We start from the raw sequence: 22791 nt of genomic DNA on the forward strand, positions 1-22791 counted from the left end.
ATTTTAAATTGAATTTTGAAAATCAATCCATAACCCCTAGGCGAAACTCGCATGTTATAACACTAATAAGAAAAAGGACAATAATACTTTGACAACATTTTAACATCATCTACGTGTCATTCTGTGATTGGTCCAAAATTATTCCACAATCAATAATAATAATCATAAACACCAACATGAACCAATCACAGAATGACACATAGATGATGTTAAAATGTTGTCAAAAAAATGTTATCAAAGTATCACTAACCTAAGAAAAAAGAATATTATATATAATACAACAAAAGTCAACCGAAGATTATTTTACATAAATTTGATCACTTTAAGTAGGTTGTCTGTATGTATGCACTTTGATCATTTTATAAATCTATCAATTTACAATTTCTTTTATTATTTATATCAATCAAATTATTAATAAAATTTTCAATTATTTACGTTCATTTTTCATTCTCCTTCTCAATCTATACGACAACCTAATCCAATGCAATGGTTACTGTTGAAGTGATTATAAATTTTACAACTTGTGTCCAGCACGGTCAACCACAGCCAAAGTAGTCTGCTGTTAAAAAATAAAAAGCTGGGGCATGATATACATATCAATACTGGGACACACCCTCAAAAGAGCAAGAAAAATTACAATATAAAAATGTATATCAGAATAAAATAATAATATTTTAAATTGTTAAATGCTCTTATTTTGTTAGGGTGGTTAAAATATCAGCGTACTAGGAGTAAATAATTACAAAAAATATTTTTAATGACGAGAACTTGTTCTAACCTGTTTAAAGCAACTGGAGAAAAAGAAATTATAAGTTGGATGATGAGCACGAAAAATGCATTTGTTCGGTTCCATCTTTGCTTTTGTTATTGAAGTGGGATATATCTTTGTAATTGGCTAGGATTGGAATCCATAAGAAAGATGTGGATCACACCCTCTCTCTTTCTCAACAAAATTATTATTTTCTTCCAAAAGAAAGCTTAATCGCATCATACATATATATATACGCTCATTAGTATCAGATGCACTTCATTCTACATGCTCTACATTACCATAACACAAAAAGAGAATGCCTTCTTTTCTTAAAATATCATTGTCAAAGGAGTGTGCATTTTTTAAAAAGATCACACCATTATCACAACAGCATTTTACAAAAACTCTTTATCATTCGTCATCACTTATCCTTGCAAAAACTACATCTGTCTTTCTAAACTTAGATTATTTAGAGTTTCATTTATTTGTAGAATTATGAAGCAAGTGTATAATGTATGAGTGAATATATGAGGAGTAGATTGTAACAGGTGTGCTGGGATAGTATAAAGTACATATGCACTGATGTTATTCTGTGATGAGGCAGTGATAGTGGAGTATAAACGTAAAGCCTCTTTACCAAAGATGTTCACTTCTCGCAGCAGTAGTACTTGAGCAAGAACCTGCTTTTTCATCATCAAGGCTTGTCACTGCTTCCCTAAGTCATCCACTCAACCATTCCATATCTTATATACATCTCTTACACCCTTCTTCTTCCCTGCAACCATTCACAATCACCTCTTCTATTTTTTTCTTCTCTCAAAATGAACCACCATCATCCCTTCATCACCCTCTTCTCTACTATACTATTAGTTTCCACCACCACCACCACCACCCTGTCACTCTCCCAGGTTATCATCACCAGTACCACCACCAAGAACCAGTCACAGTTTTTCTTTCTCATGAAACTCTCCCTCCCCGGAAAGTACCCCATGAATTGGGACGCTGGAAAACCAGTGTGCAGCTTCACCGGAGTTACCTGCAACACCAAAGGTGACGTTATCGGCCTCGACCTTTCAGGTTGGTCATCACTTACTGGAAAGTTCCCGGAAGATACATGCTCTTACCTCCCACAGTTACGTGTTCTCCGCCTCGGCCACACCAGGTTCAAGTTCAACGTAGGCACCATCCTCAACTGTTCCCACTTGGAAGAGCTTAACATGAACCACATGTCCCAGACCGGCACGCTCCCAGATTTCTCTTCCTTGAAATCTCTGAGGATTCTCGATTTGTCCTACAACGTCTTCACAGGCCAATTCCCCATGTCAGTGTTCAACCTCACCAACCTCGAGGTGCTAAACTTCAATGAAAACGGAGGCTTCAACCTGTGGCAGTTACCCGCAGATATTGACAGGTTGAAACACCTCAAGTCCATGGTTCTCACGACGTGCATGGTGCATGGTCAAATCCCTGCGTCCATAGGGAACATAACTTCCCTCATCGATCTTGAGCTGAGTGGGAATTTCCTCACGGGACAAATTCCGAAAGAGCTTGGTCAGCTGAAGAACCTTCAACAGCTTGAGCTTTACTATAACTACCATCTCGTTGGGAACATTCCAGAGGAGTTGGGGAACCTCACGGAGCTCGTGGATTTGGATATGTCAGTGAACAAGTTTACCGGGAGCATCCCTGCGTCGGTTTGTAGGCTTCCCAAGCTTCAAGTCTTGCAGCTCTACAACAACAGCCTCACAGGTGAAATCCCAGGTGCGATCGAAAACTCAACAGCTTTAAGAATGCTGTCTCTGTACGACAACTTCCTTGTAGGACAGGTTCCCAAGAAACTGGGACAGTTCTCTGGAATGTTAGTTCTTGACTTGTCGGAGAATAAATTTTCTGGTCCGTTGCCAACCGAGGTTTGCAAGGGTGGTACGCTAGAGTACTTTCTCGTTCTGGATAACATGTTTTCTGGAGAGATACCACAGAGTTATGCGAACTGCATGATGCTGTTGAGGTTTAGAGTGAGTAACAACCGTTTGGAGGGTTCCATTCCCGCGGGACTCCTTGGTTTACCACACGTTTCAATCATTGATGTGAGTAACAATAACTTGAATGGTCCAATTCCTGAGATTAACGGGAATTCTAGAAACCTGTCTGAACTGTTCCTTCAGAGGAACAAAATTTCAGGTGTCATAACTCCCACAATATCTCGAGCCATTAGTCTGGTCAAAATAGATTTCAGTTACAACCTTCTATCTGGTCCAATCCCTTCCGAAATTGGCAACCTCAGAAGGCTCAATTTGCTTATGTTGCAAGGGAACAAGCTGAATTCTTCCATCCCTGGTTCACTCTCTTCATTAGAATCTCTCAACCTTCTTGATCTCTCCAACAATCTTTTAACTGGGAGCATCCCTGAAAGCCTCTCTGTGCTGCTACCAAACTCTATTAACTTCTCGCACAATATGCTTTCGGGTCCAATTCCTCCCAAACTGATCAAAGGAGGCTTGGTGGAAAGTTTTGCAGGGAATCCTGGTTTGTGTGTGCTACCGGTGTATGCCAACTCATCGGATCGAAACTTCCCCATATGTCCAAGTGCCTACAAGAGCAAGAGGATCAACACCATCTGGATAGCTGGGGTGTCAGTGGTTTTGATCTTTATTGGGTCTGCCTTGTTTCTCAAACGTAGGTGCAGCAAAGACACCGCTGCAGTGGAACATGAGGAGACACTGTCTTCATCGGTTTTCTCTTATGATGTTAAGAGCTTCCACAAGATCTCTTTCGACCAAAGGGAGATCGTTGAGTCCTTGGTGGACAAGAACATAATGGGGCATGGAGGGTCTGGGACAGTGTACAAGATTGAGTTGAAAAGTGGTGATATTGTCGCAGTGAAGAGGCTGTGGAGTCGCAAGTCCAAGGATTCGACTCCAGAGGATCGGTTGTTTGTGGACAAGGCATTGAAGGCAGAGGTGGAGACCTTAGGAAGCATAAGACACAAGAACATAGTGAAACTATACTGCTGCTTCTCCAGTTTCGAGTGCAGCTTGTTGGTTTATGAGTACATGCCAAATGGTAATCTTTGGGATTCCCTGCACAAGGGTTGGACCCTTTTGGATTGGCCTACTCGTTATAGAATTGCACTGGGAATTGCACAGGGTTTATCATACCTTCACCATGATTTGCTTCTTCCTATTATCCATCGAGACATCAAGTCAACCAATATACTGTTGGATGTTGATTACCAGCCCAGGGTTGCAGACTTTGGGATTGCCAAGGTTTTGCAAGCAAGAGGAGTGAAGGATTCCACCACAACTGTCATTGCAGGAACATATGGTTACTTAGCCCCAGGTATTTTCTCCCACAAAAGTTATTTATAGTCATCATTTAAATTCATTTGTGCAAACTACCATCATATGTTTTCTTGAATGATAGAGCAAATAGTATATGCAAAAAGGAGTTTTTGTACAGCAGAAATCATTCAATACGATAAATTTGTTGAGTTTTACAATAGCTACCACTATAGTTGAACCTAATACGATGTCTGATCAGTTAACTAAGTAACAACTTTTGCAGTGCATAAAAATTAAACTCCGTGGTAAATGATTAAGAATACATTGACTATTAGCGTGCTGCTTGGATATTCTCATGGTACTGATCTCTGAATGATGCCTTTTTACCATGTAAATAATTGAGGTGCAGATATGAATGTTAAAATATAAGTACTACTTTGTACCAAAAAAAACATAGGTGGTACGTGGGGGTTGGACAATTAGTCATGTGCTAACTTCGCTGTCATCTTTTTGGTGTTCCCAACGCTGAATATTATTTTGTGCATGTTTTTATGGCTGTCACAGAATTTGCATATTCATCAAGGGCCACCACCAAGTGCGACGTCTACAGTTTTGGGGTGATTTTGATGGAGCTGTTAACTGGGAAGAAGCCCGTGGAGGCAGAGTTTGGAGAGAACAGAAACATTGTTTTCTGGGTTTCCAACAAAGTAGAAGGCAAGGAGGGGGCAAGACCAAGTGAAGTTTTTGATCCGAGGTTATCATGTTCATTCAAGGATGACATGATCAAAGTGTTGCGGATTGCCATTCGCTGCACCTACAAAGCCCCAACAAGTAGACCAACCATGAAAGAGGTTGTTCAGCTTCTGATTGAGGCAGAGCCACGCGGTTCCGACTCTTGCAAGTTGTCAACCAAAGATGTTTCAAATGTCACCGTAGTAAAGAAACCATATGAATTATAATTTGAGTAGCTTAAAGGGTAAGAAGGAGCATGTAACAGCTAAACATAGGCAGTCTCTCTATAGATGAAATGAAACTGAGAGATCCACTGTAGAAGAGAGATCAAATTAGTATAATCTTTTTTTTTTCTTCTAGGCAAGTAGTTTGTAGATTCTATCTTTGACTATGAATCTTCTCTCTGTAGCTGCTCCCTTTTACTGTCTTTGAGTTTTGACATTTTGTAAAAATTTGAAGCTAGATTTCTATCCAAGCTTTAAGGTAATGTACAGTATCTACATATATTTCATACAGCCCCACTTTGGAAAGCATTTGCCAACTTGCTTTGTGGAATTTGGGTTTTTTTTCTCCTGTATCAACACTTTTATTTTGAGCGATGCAAGATGGCTCCAAAAAAAGCAGCATATATGTTGTGATTGTGAGGACTGGAAGGTCGTGATTCGCAAAGAGCTCCCTTTTTATATTTTACATAAAAAAAATCAAAATGGGTTCCAGATTCTGAATACAATATTGTGGCATTATTTGTATGTGGAGGGTCCCTTTGCCAAAGCTATCCACTGGAAAATAAAGATGAATGGAATGATTGATTGATGAGAGCATCTTGTTTCCATTTTAGCCAGTGAAAGAGAAGAAAGAAGCACCATTAAGCTTTTCCTTTTTCCTCTTAAATCCTTTTCAAGTAGAGATTATCGTTTTGTTAGAACGAGGCCATGAGGAATAGAGCAATCAACCATGTCTAAACATCAGAAATGAGCCATGAAACTCTGCTAAGAAGAGGAAAAACCAATCAAAATCATAACCATATTTGAAGTAGATGTCGATACAACAAGATCACCCATATTTAAGGAAACGAGGAAGAAAGTAGCAATATAATGAAAATGTTATCATTGTGTACAAAGGCAAAACTACAGGCAGCATAAAATCAGTGGCACATGCTTGTTACCTTGTAAGAAAAAAATGTATGCAGAGAGAGTCACACGTGTGTGTAGAATTATATGATATATCTGAGTTTCTGTACATTCATGTGCTTTATGAGTGGATGGCGGGGTCGCCTTAGAAGAATGAGATTCACAAACGCAACATTTCTTTAGGCTTGGTGGAGAGGCCATAAAGCATAAAAGTTAGAAGGTTCGGTAAGAATAGTTTTCTTAAACAAAAAAGACAGAAGGCATCAACTTCCAAAGCATGCTTGGCTGTGAGAGGAAGCTAAATTGAGGACAGGTATGTTCTCTCCTTAAGTACAATAGGAACCAAAGGAGTTCAGATGAGACACTCTGATACCCTGCACCAGATTTAATTATCAGTGCATATTCTATTCATTTATGGACTATAACCCCTCATAAAAGTCAGAAGTCTGTGTGTGTCTCTGTGCATATATATTCCAAATATCTACTCTTGTCTCGTCTCTTCTCATCAACAGTCCCAAAAGGGTGGAAAACCTGACTTTCACTGAATTAAACAGTCACTCAATCAAAAGTAATTGATGTTTGCAAGAACACAACATACCTGTTTCGTACAAGGAATGAATTTAACTCCAATGCCCCAGTGTAAAATGCCAAACTCATGACCAATTTCTAACTGTGCGTTACCAGACAAACCAAAATGATGCACTATAAAGACAATAATTGTCAACCCGACCAACACAAAAACATTGCACTTGCATTACACCCATTACATTATCTGCTAACATAATGAGTCTACCCCACCAGGGTCTAAAATCCTAGTAAACAGGGCAAGTCTAATATATGGCCTTAGCTCAAAATAATTTCAAGTTTCAATGGGTGATTGATCAATTTGTCATTGTTGACATCATTGGGAACATTGCCAACTTCGGCACTTCAGACTTTGTATATGCCAACTCTGTGCACACCTCTTCTTATCTCAGTAGATAAAACTAGTGGCGCACCCACGTTTCAAGAGAGTTAAAAATGGGTCTAAAATAATTTCCCTGTATCTTTTTGTCTCAGTTGAAGAATTCTCAAAATTATGTTGATCCAAAGGTTGTGTTTTTTAACCAAATGGAACAGTTTCTGTCACTTGTCAAGCATTGTCCTGTCCCGTGCTACTAAAGGTCAAACACTCAATGCACTCTATTCACGAATGTTTGGTCTCTGTTACCACCAAAAATCATGCATCAAATTTTCTGCCCCTATTATTAGGTTAGGGTTCCTTCGTTCGCAATGGCAGGCAACTTTTCTTCCAATTGCCACTATGAGAACGAAGAGGGGAAAAGCTTCTTCTTTTAGGTTTGTTCGTAACATACTTTTACAACTCTATGCACTACTATGCAGTCTTCGGGCTAACATAACTAGATATTAATAGCCCATCTGTTAGGGCCCAGTCCAGGTTTACAAGTTTATGGCCCAATCAAATTATCGTTGTCGCAATAATTGAAAAATTAATATTTTAAGAATTTTTAAATATATTATTGAATAATTCATTTGTAATATCTTTTTCAGTGTATGATACCAATTTTAGGCTTCTTTTAAACTCCTTTATTGAAAAAATCATTCATAAATTCCAAAATAAAGGATTTTATTATATATAGATAACTTTTAGTTGTTAAATTCTGTAATTTAAGATTAGTTTAGACGAATAACTTAATGATTTTTTTTTTTTTCGTATTTGTCAAGATAGAAAAGATTATAAATAAATTTACACAATTTCTTCATAAAATTTTCTATTTATTAGTTTCCTTATAAATATTAAACAAAGGACTTATCAAATTTTAAATTAATGGATCATACTAGCAATTAAAATGCTACTCGTACTAAAATTTTGTAAGAAAGAACTTCATTGCTTTTAATGATTTTACTTAACTTCAATAAAATAAATCCAATTCAAAGATAATTGAGAATGACTATGAAGAGAAACCTTATCACAATACTATTATATGAAATTTTAGACAAGATCCCTTTTTCCCTATCAAGGTTGCCATTGTATTTAGCATCTTCCAAAAAATAATTTAAAATATTCTAACTCTTTTTGCCTTTTTTGTTTGATGCTAAACCGAGAAATAAAATAAAAGTTTGCACATTAGTTGTTTTCTATTTATCTCCACATGTAAAACTGTAGTGTTTTAATTTTTACATGAGAGTTAATTAATTAGTTTTTTTTTTAATCTCAATCTTCGATTATCATTTAATAAAAGTATACACATTTAATTTTTGGTCTAAATTTGTGGTTTTTTTAATCTGTTTTCTAAAACTGTATTGAACTAAAAAAAATCGCGTACATCATCGTAAAGCATATTTTCAATAGCACGTTAATTTAAAAAAAATGATTTATTAAACGTAACCACAAGAACATTCTGGATAATTTTTTACTTAAATTATAAGTATAGCTTTTGGTACAAACAGTGCACCATGGTAATTAAATACATCCCTTTTTAAAACAAAACTTAACCCTAAGATCATACAATACAACTATTCATTTTATTCAAATTGATTACTATTTGATTGAGAATAAACGAATTCGTGTCTTGACGGAAAATGAGATACAAATTTTAATAGATCAAATCATTTATTTTAATTGTTTTTTTCTATACTGCATACTCTTTTATTGTCATCAAACTTGTCAGATAATTTCAAAATTAATATTAAAAAATTCAGCTAATCGGAAATTAAATACTTCCTCCATTGATTAAAAAAGCTCTATTTAATATTAATAGTGGCTTGAGCATTAAAAAAACACATATTTCAAATTAATTGTGGTTTGAGCAATACAAAAAACACATATATCAGTTATGCACACTAGAGCCACTCTTCCTATTTTGTCCCAGAATAAATACCAGACTAAATAATACCATTTAAAAAAATCCAAATAATTATTTTGGTTTTCCTACGTTTATGCTGTTGTAATCTCTAAAAAAAATATAAAAAAAATATAATTTAAGTCCAATTATCATTTTTTATATGTTTTTATTTACTTTACTTTGATCCAATTAAATTTTAAACCTAAGAGTTCATTTAAGGTATCTTCATAAAATAATGTAACTAACTAAAAGAATATGCAAAATTAAAGATTAAGTAGAAGTTATAAATTTTCTATAAAATTTTAAGATTCACATCAGAAAAAACGAAATAGGAAACTAAAATCATAAATTAGAAATTAAAGGAGACAAAAATTATAATTAAACTAAAGAACTATTATGCAAATGTTAGCTAGTGTCTAAGGACTCTTTTTAAGAAATTAAAAGAGAGAAAATGTATCAGAATTTGGAGAAAACGTTTCACATGAGCATTAACTTTTGGTTGAAAAGCATAAATGATATTGTTAATTGGAACATTTATTAAAAGTTATTGCAAAGTGAAGCAAAATTATTATTTTTTAAATAAAATAATTTAAAACTGAATATGGACAGAAAAAAATGTAATGGGGAAGAAGTAGTAGATGAATAAAATGCCGTTTTCTTAGACAACATTATTGATTCTTTATTTAAGTCGCTGTAAGCACTTTAAATAAGTTTTCACGTTCCATCTTTTCACTTCTGGTCCACAACATGCATAATATACACAGCAAAAAGATGCTACCGACAACCTTTAATAAAAAATATACATTTTAAATTGTTGTTAACATGTCTATGGTACAATAATGAGACAGATGTTAGTAAATATTACTAAGAAAATAATTAAAGGTGTAAAAAAATATATTTAAAGGATGTTAATTATGATAAAAAATTAAAATATAAAATTGATTAATAGTCCTTTAATCATAGTCTTTAATCAATTTATTATTATTTTGATGTTTTAATATCTTTCATTTTGGAAAATATAATTGTAAAGGACACGAAACCTCGTCATTTATTATTTCATAGAAAGCATTCGAATTTCAATCATAAAAAATTACGATAATTCACACGGTTGAATCAAATTAAATTAAATTCATTCATTGTCTATTATAATTTTCTTTTTCTTGTCACAGGTGTCCTCTTACCCATTAGTAAGTTATTAATATTTATATATAAACACGGCAATGAAATTTAAACTTATAACGTGTTAGCCAAACTTTCCACAATTGAATTTATCAAAATATATATATATATATATATATATATATATATATATATATATATATATATATATATATATTAGAAAATAGTATAGTCATCATACATATTCAGTTAAAGTTTTTCTCGATATTTATAATGTATAATATATAATGATAAGAGTTATAGATGTAAAAAGAAAAATGTTTTCTTATAGTTGTTTTTGCGGCATTTCCATTTTATTAGTTTTGAAAGACCTATCAAACATCTCTCGCTTCAATTGGTTTATGTTTTATGTTTTGTTAATGGTTCACATCTTTCGAAGAGTATTTTTTTTTATATCTTTCGAAAAGTACTTATAAAAGGTACAGTAAATGAATATTAAATGTTACAATGTGTAAACATTTATACTTAAAACCAAAATTTATAATTGTTGTTATGAGTTTTTTTGTCTTTTTGTTTGTTTAATAATCACCAAATCATTGATCAATACTAGTTAATTTATTTATGGTTATTATTGACTAAGTGTTAATTTTATATTTATTTTACAATTAGTCAATATCGTTAGTTAATCTGGATGATCAATTTTAAAGTGTACAGTTTAAGTCACCGATCAATTTGGGAGATCAGTCCTAAAGATGTACTGGTCGATCTAAGTGATGGGTCCTAGGGTATACTGGTTAGTTTGCTAATCAGTTAGAGGGTTTAATGATGTATTAGTTGATATCGTTGGTCAACATGAGTGATTGGTCCAATGATGTATTGATCAATATATTTAGTCAGTATGGATGATCAATCCAAAAATGTATTAATTGGCTTGTCAATCAGTTTAAAAGAGTATCTACTATTTACTAACTCTAGGAATACCTATAATTAAAAAGATGAAGAGATTTGAAAAGAAAAAAAAAATCCTATATTCATAACGAATGTTATAGTACTTTTGGAAAGAGTTTCTTGGTTAGAACAACTGATGGAGTTTTCAAAAATTGCTTAATCGAATATATTTTTATACTAATGTTATAGCAACTATTAACTTAGGATCAATGTTGTAAATATATTTGGATGAAAATAGTGATTTCTTAGCATTGAAGAGTAAAAGCAATGAGGAGTAATAGAAATCGTCAGCGAAAGTGGTATATATGTTTATTCTACCAATTTGTAGCATTTCACTTTTATTTATCTTTCTTCCAAATCACGACAGTTCTTTATTCCCTTCTTCACAGCAATCATTTTATTTTTTACGTCCATTGCTCTTTCTCACATTCATAGCGATGTTGTGGGCTCGTCGTTATTAATATTATCATATTTAAATTGTTTTTACATATTAGATCGACAGGCGAGTACTTTAAAAATTAAATTAGTTATTTTATGTTAGAAATATATGGGTGAGAATAGTTTAATTAATTATGTTAAAAGTTAAATGCTTCATGTTATATATATATATATATATTGTAGGTATAAAATTAATTAATTGTGAGTTTTGATGTCCCTTTTATCTTTTAATTGATATTTAATACGAGTTAAAATTTTACATAATAAATTTCCTAAGTCATTTTTCTCTTAAAATTAAAATGAATTTAAGAGAATAGAAAACAAAACATGTTATTGTTTTATTTAAAATGATTTGAAGTCAGAATGAATAGATTTGAAAATAAGTTTAGAAAAGCTTTTGTATGATATAATAGACGTGATAGATAAACAATTTTGTCCTTATAGTTAAAAATTAATAGAAAATAAATATATTTAGTTAAAATTAATCTGAAGTTAATAGAAAATAAAATCTATTTAGTAAAAATAAAATTTTAGTAGGTAAAGCAAGTCATGCATAAGTTTCACACAGTCAAAAAGATTCTTAATAACATGTGTAGGGCATACTCGTAAAAATGTCAAGCATGAACAATACACACCTTTATATCTTTTACATTATTTCGCAAATCTGCATAAAATTTATTCACTCTCAAATAACGTGAAACAAACAAACAACATACTTACTGATTCATTTGTTAAAACAATGTATCCATAGTAGTGAACACAACATTATTATTATGATGAAAGTCATGGTGAAAATGATAACGTTCGACATTGTTTAATGATTATAGTAACACAAAAATCTAAAACTTGTGTTACATAGTTCAGACATTTTATTTATCAATTTTCAAACTTCTTAATGCATTTATATTTATATTATTACGTTTGACTTAGATAAAATCATATTCTATATATGAACCAAGTTGCATTTTATGTTATGTGCAACAAACAAAACTTCGTGTACAAAAGAAAGAAAGAATTATATAACAACAATCTTGTCGTCATACTAATAAATATTGTTATGATCATAAGTACAAATTATGCTGATGTGTAAGGGATCAAAGTACTATTAACAAACAAAATGAGATCTCACTCTATTTACTATGTTTAACATATTTAAAATTCAAAGAGATTAATACTAATTATTTACAAATTACAGTTTTTCATTGGCTCGTTACAATTTGAAGAGCTTGACTATACCAAAAACATTTGAATGGCTTGTTTACTTATTTATTCTATCACTGGAATAAAGAACACAGTAGACTAACTTTTACATTTCTCTAATACATATTACTTTACACTTTATTATATATTTTATGATTCTTTTATAATAATTTTATAATAAACAATTTCACATAGACTTTAATTTTAATAAATTTACTTTAAATGTGTTTAAATTTATCATGTATATTAATTATAAATGGTAATATTTTGTCTTATAGTCTTGAGATTACACTTGTAAATGACAACCTCTAATCAATTTTTTTTTTTCAAACAAAATTATACATACAAGAACGATTATTTATACCATGTCATTGTTAAATACAGGTTAAAGCATGTAGATAAATGATAGTTGGAACTATATAACTGTCATTATTTTTCCACAAAATGATGACTATATATATAACTGATGTCACTTGTGATTACACTTGGTAATAATTCCTTAAAGCCTATTTTTATTATTTCCAACAACAACAATTTTTTTAATATCGTCAAACAAAATTTTAATAATATTACTTTCATCTATAAAAAAGTAGAAATATATAAACAAATAATTATTTGATAAAAGATAATTCATTATCTAACTTATTCTACTTTCAAAGAAAAAAAAGTGAGATTTAAAATTGTAGTTTATTTCAAACAAAATTATTCCTTCTCATATCCGAGTTATATAATAATATACAATAACATTTAATAAATTTAATATATAATTAAATCTGTCGTAATGTCATAATTTATATAATTACCCAGTAATAATAGATTAAATTACAATTTTTTTTATAAATAATCATATTATTTATTTATTTTGAATATCTTTTACACATTTTAGTAAAGCTAAAAAAAACCTATAAATATAATATAATCTTATAAGAAACACTCACTTTTATACACTCATAATATTTTTTATGTTTTACTTAGAATCTCATTAATAACTTGACAGTTTAATTTTTTACACCACTTCGAAAAATATACACTATTTTCGTACACAAACAAAATCTAATAAAACTTTAACCATTATAAGTGAGAGGAGGTTAATGTAAATTTAATCATAGGGGAAAAAACAGCACATACACAATATTAATTAGCATTGAAAAATTACACAGTTAATTGCTGTGACATAAAAAAAATAAATCTGACATGATAAATAATATTTTCAAAATAACAATTATTTTTAATCTCAAGGAAAGACAATAAACGAATTCTATATAAACTTGTCATCAACAGTGAATTATAAGAATTAAACCAATACTAATCTGAACGTGGTGATGTTTCCATTCATAGTTGCACATGTTTATGATGGCAAAACAGTCCCTAACATCATATTACATAAAATTCAAATACTAAAATAAATGATAGTTAAATATCACACGTATCAACAACCACAAATTACGTATTATATCAATTAAAGAGAAGTAACTTCAAACTGTGGAATTTAATTCCATCACTCCATTAAAACGTACAATCTGACAAAATATAGTGAAATAATTTTAGAGCAGTATTTATTATATAGTTGTTATGGTTTAGTGGTGGGGGTGTAACATACAGAGCGTTGAAGATAAAATAAAAAATAAAAAATAAAAAAGAAACAGCTTTTATTAGTGAGGTGATATATAAATATAAGAGGGCGGCTATTTGATTTGTTGTTACCAACACATTTATTAGTTTTTTTAACTCTTAATTAATTACACACATCTACCTTCTAACGTTTCTTTAAATGTACCATCACCTTTTGCTTTTCCACCTTTAGCTCTCCAACAAAATAAACCAAACTAAAACACAATTTTTCAAAACAAACAAAATACAAACAAACAAAAATACCATCTTTCTCTGCCTTTTCAGTTCTCTTGACGCCATTTTCTCCAACAGATTTTCACTTTCTCACTCGCATTTTCTATCCACTGCCCCAAAACAACACAATCTTTTCGCAGATTTTTCAATAACTAACTAACACCCACAGTGTAAATAGTTTCTCTTTAACATATTTCTAAAATTATTTATTACCATTATTATTACTATTAGTTTCTCAATATAATATACTCTTTACCGTTTTTTTTTGCAAGGTTTTTATTTTTATTTGCAAAGATTAAATAAATGACTTTTTGTATCTGCAAAATATGATATAAATTTTGAGTTGAATTAGGCATTTAAAATCATACGTACACGTGGCCCAATTCAACCCGGTCCCTCTTTTTGTTTATTTTTCCTTCGAAAAAGGTTAATGTTATGTCATACATTTGCAAGTTTAGTTTTTCAAGGCTCGCAATTAAATAGGCGCTGGTTTCAGAAAACAAAACTGGTTAACTATGATACAATACAATACAATACAAATCCGGTTTTGTGCTTCCTGTTTTTATTCACACGGAGTATAATTTAATATTTGAAAATATTAAATAAAAAGGATGGAAATAAAACACGTGGTCTTGCAAAAATAATAATAGATTTATTGTTGGGATTTTACTTAGTAGAGAGACATAGAATTAGAAAGAAAGAAAGAAGATAATAATGGTGAGGTGAAGCATTAGGGTAGAGGAGAGGTAGAAGGTGAAAAAGCAAAAGGGGTTACATAATAAAATGAATGTTGGGGCAATGCAATAAAAGCTGAATGGATACGATTTGGGAAGCAAGTCAAAAATTCCTGTGACACTGATCTCACGTCATTTCAGGCTTTCACATTCAAAATGGCCAAACAGCCACGAAGTAATAGTACTATTACTACCACTGCTTCTCTTCTGTGCAGCCCCAAAGTGCCCCTCTCCATACGCTATTCTCAATTATTATTATTATTATTTTTTAAATAACACGGATATGCAAATGGGTTAATTTAAAACCTGGTTAGTCACAAGACACCACCATAACCACTGTCAACACGACCAAAAATTTATTCTATATTTAAAACCAAAAATCAGACACACCCAGAGAAAGAGAAAGAGAGAGAGAGAAAAAATAGGGTAGAGTGGTGGCATGGGAGAGACAAAAGGGTGAGTATTACCAGAAAGAGGAACAAAGAGAAAGTTGAAAATGGCCTTTCACCGGCCTTCCCCAAACCCAAAATGCTCAATGCCTGCATAAGCTTCCTACCCCAACCAATCAAACTTCCCCATTTTGGAACCTTTATTCTCTCTCTCTTTCTCTCTCTAAATCCTTAGAGAGTGAGACAAAGAAACAAACCCCCAGTGTGATAGCGGCAAGGCTTGGCTACCATTCTTCTGATTCTGTTTTTTGCTGCAATGGCTGTCATGGAGGAGAATAACACGCTGCTTAGCTTCTCTTGCTCCTGTTCTTGTTCTTCTCCTTCTGCAACATGCAATGACCCTTATGCCCTTTCTCTCAAACAGGTACCTGCTCACCCTCCCTTTGTAAATCCAACATCGTTTCCCTCCTTTCGTAGATGAGACACGGACACGAGCAGTACAATGTAGCTCTCTCTTCTCTCTCTCTCTGTCGAAGTCTCAGTCTCTCCCTTCTCTCTTCCATTGCGTCCAAAAAGGCAGACAGGATGGAGCCAGGCATAAACCATATTTTTATATATAATTTATAAATACTATCTCTATATATTTTCTTCCCATTTTATAAATTTTCCTTTTTTTTTTTTGGGTTTTCTTCAAAAGCTGCTGCGACGGCAACAACACCCCCCACCCCTTTCTTTTCGGGATCTTTTTTTATGTTTTTGTTTCCTTTTCTGGTGCTCTGAGATTTAAAGGAAGAAAGAGGAGCATGTGAATCGTCATCGATCATGGGTTTTGGTTAAGCTACATTAGATTGCCTAGCAGAGACACTGTGTTCAGGTTTTTTATCATTTGTTGACTTTCGGTTCTGTATGTAACCTCCTTTTCATTTCCGATGATCACTATGATGATGTATCTATGTTTTTCCTCCATTTTTTAATAGATTATATTGTTTTTCAATTTGCCTATTGCTCTTTTTTCTTTCTATTTGTTTGTCAATTTCTGATATTGTTCGAATAGTGTTCTTGCATTTGTGGTTTTTCTCTGGCGGTGGCATAAATTTTGTTGAATCCCTTGAGGTTGAAACGATTTTGTTTGGCTCTGAACATGTGAGATGTCACTGTTTTTGTTGATGTTCTGTGAAATGGTGTACGGGGAAGAGGGAGTAAGAACAAAAAGATTTGATCGAATGTGGTCCAAGAATGTCAGGGAGGATGGTATGTGGTGGAGTTGAATCTTTGGTCACTGTTCCAACCTTTATTCTTAACTGATGCAGCAGTAGCCGCATGGTTTGACTCTAGTGGGACCTGTTTTGTATATGACTAGTGCGTGCATTGTCTGATTAGAATTTGCAATGAACTGAGCAATCCATTGTTCATTGTTTGTGAACACGATAACCTTGTCATGATAAGTGCAATGCAAGAGCTCTGGAAGAAGAATCGCTGGCCTACAGTATTTTGTCCAAAGAAGTTAAAAACAGAAACTTTTCTCTAGCTGTAAATGTTTTTAGTGAACTGAATAGTATTACTTCACTCACCATTTTGATTCATTCATGTTCCAATTTCACATTCCTCAGCAGTTCTTCTGTGCAATTGCATTAGCTAGAGTCCTGTATAAGTTTTTGTTTCGTCACATCATACGATATAGTTTCACCTCGTTCGTCCTTGAAGCAATTATTTGCATCCTATGGTATTGTATCTGTTTTAGTGTAGCGACACATGATGTCTACGACAGGAATTGACATCAGCTACTGTTCTGATAATTAATTTGCATGCTGTTGAATGTTTGAACACCCGTAGGATAGTATGGAGATTCTCCATATGTAAATTTAATCTGCATACATCATCATCATCATCATCACCATATGTTGGACGAAGTTTTCTACTGTTAGATACATTTTGTTCAGTTTTGGTCATGTGATCGTAAAACTCCTTCCCGTTGCCTCAAATTTTTTACTTCCATTTTCATAATCTAACCATATAATAACATTTCCTTTGTCCTTGACTCACTGTGTGCTTCAGTCATTGTGTCTCCTCATGATAGCCTTCCTAATTTCATCTGTTCATGTTAGGTCAGTTTTTTTATGACTGTTGGGTCAGGGAAGCTGCAATTTCCAGTTTTCCATGATAATCTTAAAATTCTACTTCTACTCTTACTGGTATTCTCAAGATTTTTACTGTCTTTAATCTGTAGCACACAAAATAACTGTAATTTCTACATGCTTTTAAGTGCAGGATTCAGTAGGCAGTAATTGTATATTAGGCTGTTGCTACATTCGATATTTTCCCATATTTGACTCCATGGTAAGAAACATAGTCTGTGAGCTGATATATTCTGTTTGGATTATGACCCTGAGATTTTGGACATAGCTCTTCAAAGTAAGAGGAGATGAAAATACGAGCATATCACTTCTGGGTGCAGAGATATACTTTCTCACCAGAAAGACTTTCATAGTGTCATGCTATGCATCACTTGGTAATCAATCATATGCATAACAAACTTCTCTGTCTTCTTTCTCCAATTACTCTTTGCCTCTTGTGGAAATCTGGTACATGCAGTTTTCTGTATGATTCGGTTACTTTGAGACTGGATTGTTTATCTAGGAAAAGTATTGATATTTGTTGTCCGCTATTTTGGTTTATAAACACCTTCTAGGCTGAAGTTCCTTTGAAGTAAAGCCACATTTGAAATATTCAAATTTCGGCAAAATGGGTGACGCTTGAATTTAATGTAGTAAAAGCTTTCGGATTCAAAAGTCAGAGTAGAAAACTTTATGTTTACCTCACATCAAGAATACAGTGTTCCAGTTTAAAAGCTTTCATTTTCTGCACCCACATGAACTCAATGTTATCTATATGGTTGTGTGGCGATTATTGGTAATAATGTCAGACGATCCAAGTGCCCTTCGCTCTGGGCACTGCTAGGATCAAGAATTATGGGCCGTTTAAGTCACAATGCCCCAAAAATTGGATCCCAGCTTCTATCTTCACATTTCCTTACAACCCTTTTTAAAGAAACAGAGAGTTGTGTCATGCAATGAAAATTAATTTATCGCTTTTGTTTTTAAGAAATTTGAAATCCATAGCGGCATATCCCAGCTATGATGCACCAAAAATATCTTAATCTTATGAATGTGATGTCGGAGCAAACAAACTACAAAGTGCGCTGTCACTTTTATGTTCAAACAAAGTGCAAATTATTTATTTTAATATTTTTTAACAAACGGTTGAAGTTAATACATCTGACAAGTTTTTCAATACATTATTTAAACGTTCTGTCGCTTACGTACCATTTTATTGTAACACTAATTGTTAATAAGACCCATTTACTTCACTTTGAATATTTTCGATACAGAGATTCATTTGTGTCTGATTTTATCATCAATTCCTTGATATTATTAATGAACATTATATTTGTTGTTTATCTCTATTTTTCATTTTTAAAAAGTTTTACAATAAAATATAAACGAGAAGAGAAAGTAGTTTTTGTTTATTTGATGATAAATTGATTTTAGTTGATGAGTGATAAAAAGTTGGGTCCGCAAAAGAAATGTAGTATCTAGTGAATGTTGACGCGCCAACAGTTGATGATATGGCATGTGACCAGAATCTGGACCCATCAATTTCCATATAAATACATCTCATCCGTGCTCCTTACCCAACCAGAACAACTAAAACTAAATAAATAAATAAATAAAAGAGAAATACTAAACATCGTCCGTTAAAAAGAGCCACTAAAAAACTCATTAAGGCCATGTTCTCTTGAGTGGATTTGAGGGAATGAATTTGAGGGGATTTGAGAGGATTTGAAGATAATTTTTTTTATCGTTTTTTTGAGTAAATTTGGAGGTAAATGAGAGTGAATTTAAAAATAATTTTATTTAATATGTCATGTCAATACAATTCTATACTAATTCTCATAAATTTTATTTTCAAATTCACTCTCATTTACCTCCAAATTCGCTCAAAAAAACGATAAAAAAAATTATTTTCAAATCCTCTCAAATCCCCTCAAATCCCCTCAAATCCATTCCCTCAAATCCACTCAAGAGAACAGGGCCTAAAGAATGACTAATAAGGAATATTTCAGTTAGTCACCGATTTCGTTTTTAAAACCGTAAAAAAGGATAAATTTATTTTTTAAATTAATCGAAAGATAAAATAATTCCTAAAAGTTTGAATTATCAATCGTTTAAGCATTTATAATTATATTGGATGGTCAAATTGTTCACTCAAATCTTATATTGTAAAAGAAATCAAATATAAGGTAAAATTTTCTCCTCAATTATTTTCGACAATATATATCAAAATAAATTGGTAAATAAAATAAAATAATTAAACATTGTTCATAAAATTAAAAAATGAAAACGTCATATTTAAAGAAGAAAATTTTATTTTTTTGGCTTGCAAATTGTGTGAGTACTTTTATAATTACTTAATACGTTATATATGTAAAAAATCTTTAAATATATTTCTCATTTCCTTTTGGAGTAACCAAAGCAAGACAAAGAAATAATTTCATTAATTTGATATACAAATCAGACAAGCATTTTTATAATAACTTAGTACGTTAAGTAAAGAGGATACGTATAATTATTTTCAAAATTGATTACATTATTATGTTAATATATATTAAGAGATTATTATAAACAAAGTCATAGAATGAATGTTTCTAATGTGTTACCTTATATTTCCGTGTACGAGTATCTATAACTGAATTGAAATATAACAAAATCGTGATTAAATGAAAATCCAAAAGTAAAAAACTTAAAACTAAAGATATATTTAAAAATATCGTATTATAATATGAAAGTTGATGAAATTGACCACAAACTTAAGTGGGAAAAATATTTAAATTAAATTGTTTAAATATTAACATAAATTTAACGTACATTAGTTCAGACAATTATTATATTGTAAGTAATGTAATAAGAATAAAATTATATTTAGAAATAATCATATTATAATATGGAATACCGGTGTTGGATGAATTCGTTTCAATCTAAATTTTAATTGAATTATGTCAATTTTAGTGTTAATTTAGCATGCATTAATTTGGAAATTTATTACACTTTATCATATTTTGGAAGATTAATTTATAAAAATATAATATTTCAGGATAGTTGCAAAAGAAATTGGGGTTTGGATTCTGGATGATGTTATAATGTAGAAAAGAAAAATACAATAAGGTAAAGGAAGAAAAAACATATCATAACTTTTTTTTCCTATTCGTACAAATTAATATATAAAAGTTCATTTTAATTTATATCACATTTGAAAATTCATGTAAGTTAACTAAAAACATTTTAAAATATTTTTGTGCTTATAAGGTTGAAACTATAAATTAACATTTATCTATATTCTTTTTCATCCTGATTTGTATTTTGTTGTCTTCCATATTAAAAATAAATATTGGTTTGAGTGAATACGTACCAACAAAATTTAACTGAAAGATGCATGTTTGTGTTGTTAATTTTCCTTTTTAAAGTTTTTCAATACAATAATCAATGTATGAATAGTATTAAAATATTTATGTGGGATAAAATAGGTAAATGTTTAGACTATAATTTGTTTAAAAATCCCAACCATATCTATATTTACTAATTTATTTTTTAAACAATATTTATATTTATATCAAAGTTTAAATTTTAAGCTATTATTAATGAACATAAAATTGATTAAAGACATATCAATTTGTGTTTTTAATAAAACATTTATATTTACTATAGATAGCACTAAATCAACAATATTTCACATATTTTTCGTGATTTAAATCATACATGTTTTTGGGTATAGGATCCAACAAACAATATCACTTATTTCTTAGTTATCTTTTTCCTGTTCGGATAATTTGTTTTTGGCTTAACTACCTACTTAGTCCCCATGTTAGGAGGTAATTTTCTGTTTAGTACCCAGTTTTAAAAATGTAGGTATTTGGTACCTATGTTTTGAAATTTGTATCAATTCAATCCTATCCAGTTAACGGCGTTATAATTGATGCGAGAAATTAAGGACGTTAATGATAGCCTGGGTGGAATAACTATCAAATGTTTGAATGCATCTTCATTAACGTCCTTAATTTCTCGCATCAATTATAACGCCGTTAACTGGATATGATTGATACAAATTTCAAAACATAGGTACCAAATGCCTACATTTTTAAAACCGGGTACTAAACAGAAAATTACCTCCTAACATGGGACTAAGTAGGTAATTAAGCCTTTGTTTTTCCAACTGATTGTGTGTATCTAAGATAGTCTCATAGTCTCCTCCTCAAGCAAGGTTGAGTCAAAACAAGAAAATGAAGATATAGAGGTGGAAGTGACGCGGAAGCTATAGAGATAATGGTGGTTGCACTCGATTTGAAGATTTAAGTGGTGAAATGGAGATGGTTGATGGTGCTTTTAGAAAGGTTTGATCGACTCTAGAGATTGGTGGCTACATGGACCTCATGGGGTGCTCTAACCATGATTTAGAGACAAATTAAGAATAACTCAATAATTTGACAATATTTCATTATAAATTCAGAATAAATTTATAAGTGAAAGGCATCTCTATTTATAAATGGTATCTGCAAATTTATTAATAACTATTATTTTTATTAAATGATAATGTATCTCGAAATTGTTCATGAAATTTAGGTTATTATTGAAAAAATATATGCTTTTTTATATAAATAGATTGGTTAAGAAATTGAGAATTAAAATTAATAAACTTACACAACTAAAAGTATCATGAGTGTTAATAACTTAATTACTCAATGTAAGGGGGATTTATTTGGTTAAGGTGAATTTCACATTTAATAATGTAATGTTATATTAACTTGTGAGAAATAATGTTATATATATTAGGTTTGTTTATTTGTGTTAAAGAAAATAACCGATTCTTATGCAAGTAGAAAACGGTATCTGTTCGATTACGATAAAAACAATACTTAAAAAGAGATGGGAAACAAAAATGGGAGAATAAGATTAATACTAGCAAAATACATAAAGATATATTCGTATTTTGTTGATATTCTTTCTATTTTATCACAACATTTACTTTCTCTTACAAGGAATAAAAATAAGGAGAAAATTGTTTTGTTTTTCATTTGAACTCTTTTTTTCAAACAAGCTTACCAAAACATGATAAAAGTTATAATAAGTGATTACTTTATTAAGTTTATGATAATACATAGGTAATGGTGTGTTAGTTTAACAAATACATACATGTTTTTTTATTAGTTAAACAATTTTTGTCAACTTTGGAGTGCAGACAACAACTCATGTTCATATGCATAAAGCGATAAACAAAAGTTACACCCCACTTTCGTAATTGCAAACGAAAAAAAATACATGTAAAA

At 31.4% G+C, this 22791-nt stretch overlaps 1 protein-coding gene across 1 annotated transcript; it reads left to right on the top strand.

Moving 5' to 3' along the window:
• Positions 1 to 1371: 1371 nt before the first annotated feature.
• On the top strand, positions 1372 to 5297 carry XIP1 (Leucine-rich repeat transmembrane protein kinase family protein). The gene is made up of 2 exons (XM_047293782.2): positions 1372 to 4090; positions 4597 to 5297. The coding sequence occupies exons 1-2, from the start codon at positions 1573 to 1575 to the stop codon at positions 4989 to 4991; spliced, it is 2913 nt and encodes a 970-aa protein (XP_047149738.1). The 5' UTR covers positions 1372 to 1572; the 3' UTR covers positions 4992 to 5297.
• The last annotated feature ends 17494 nt before the right edge of the window (positions 5298 to 22791 follow it).

This window comes from Vigna umbellata, chromosome 2 (genome assembly GCF_029865625.1).
Source record: "Vigna umbellata cultivar VRB3 chromosome 2, Vumbellata_1.0, whole genome shotgun sequence".
Taxonomy (NCBI): Eukaryota; Viridiplantae; Streptophyta; class Magnoliopsida; order Fabales; family Fabaceae; genus Vigna; species Vigna umbellata.

What these genes read in the sequence shown, in the direction of transcription:
- XIP1 (XM_047293782.2), top strand. Translation starts at nt 1,573, where the DNA reads ATGAACCACCATCATCCCTTCATCACCCTCTTCTCTACTATACTATTA. An exon ending in ATATGGTTACTTAGCCCCAG is followed by an intron (nt 4,091 to 4,596) that starts GTATTTTCTCCC and finishes TGGCTGTCACAG; the next exon opens with AATTTGCATATTCATCAAGG.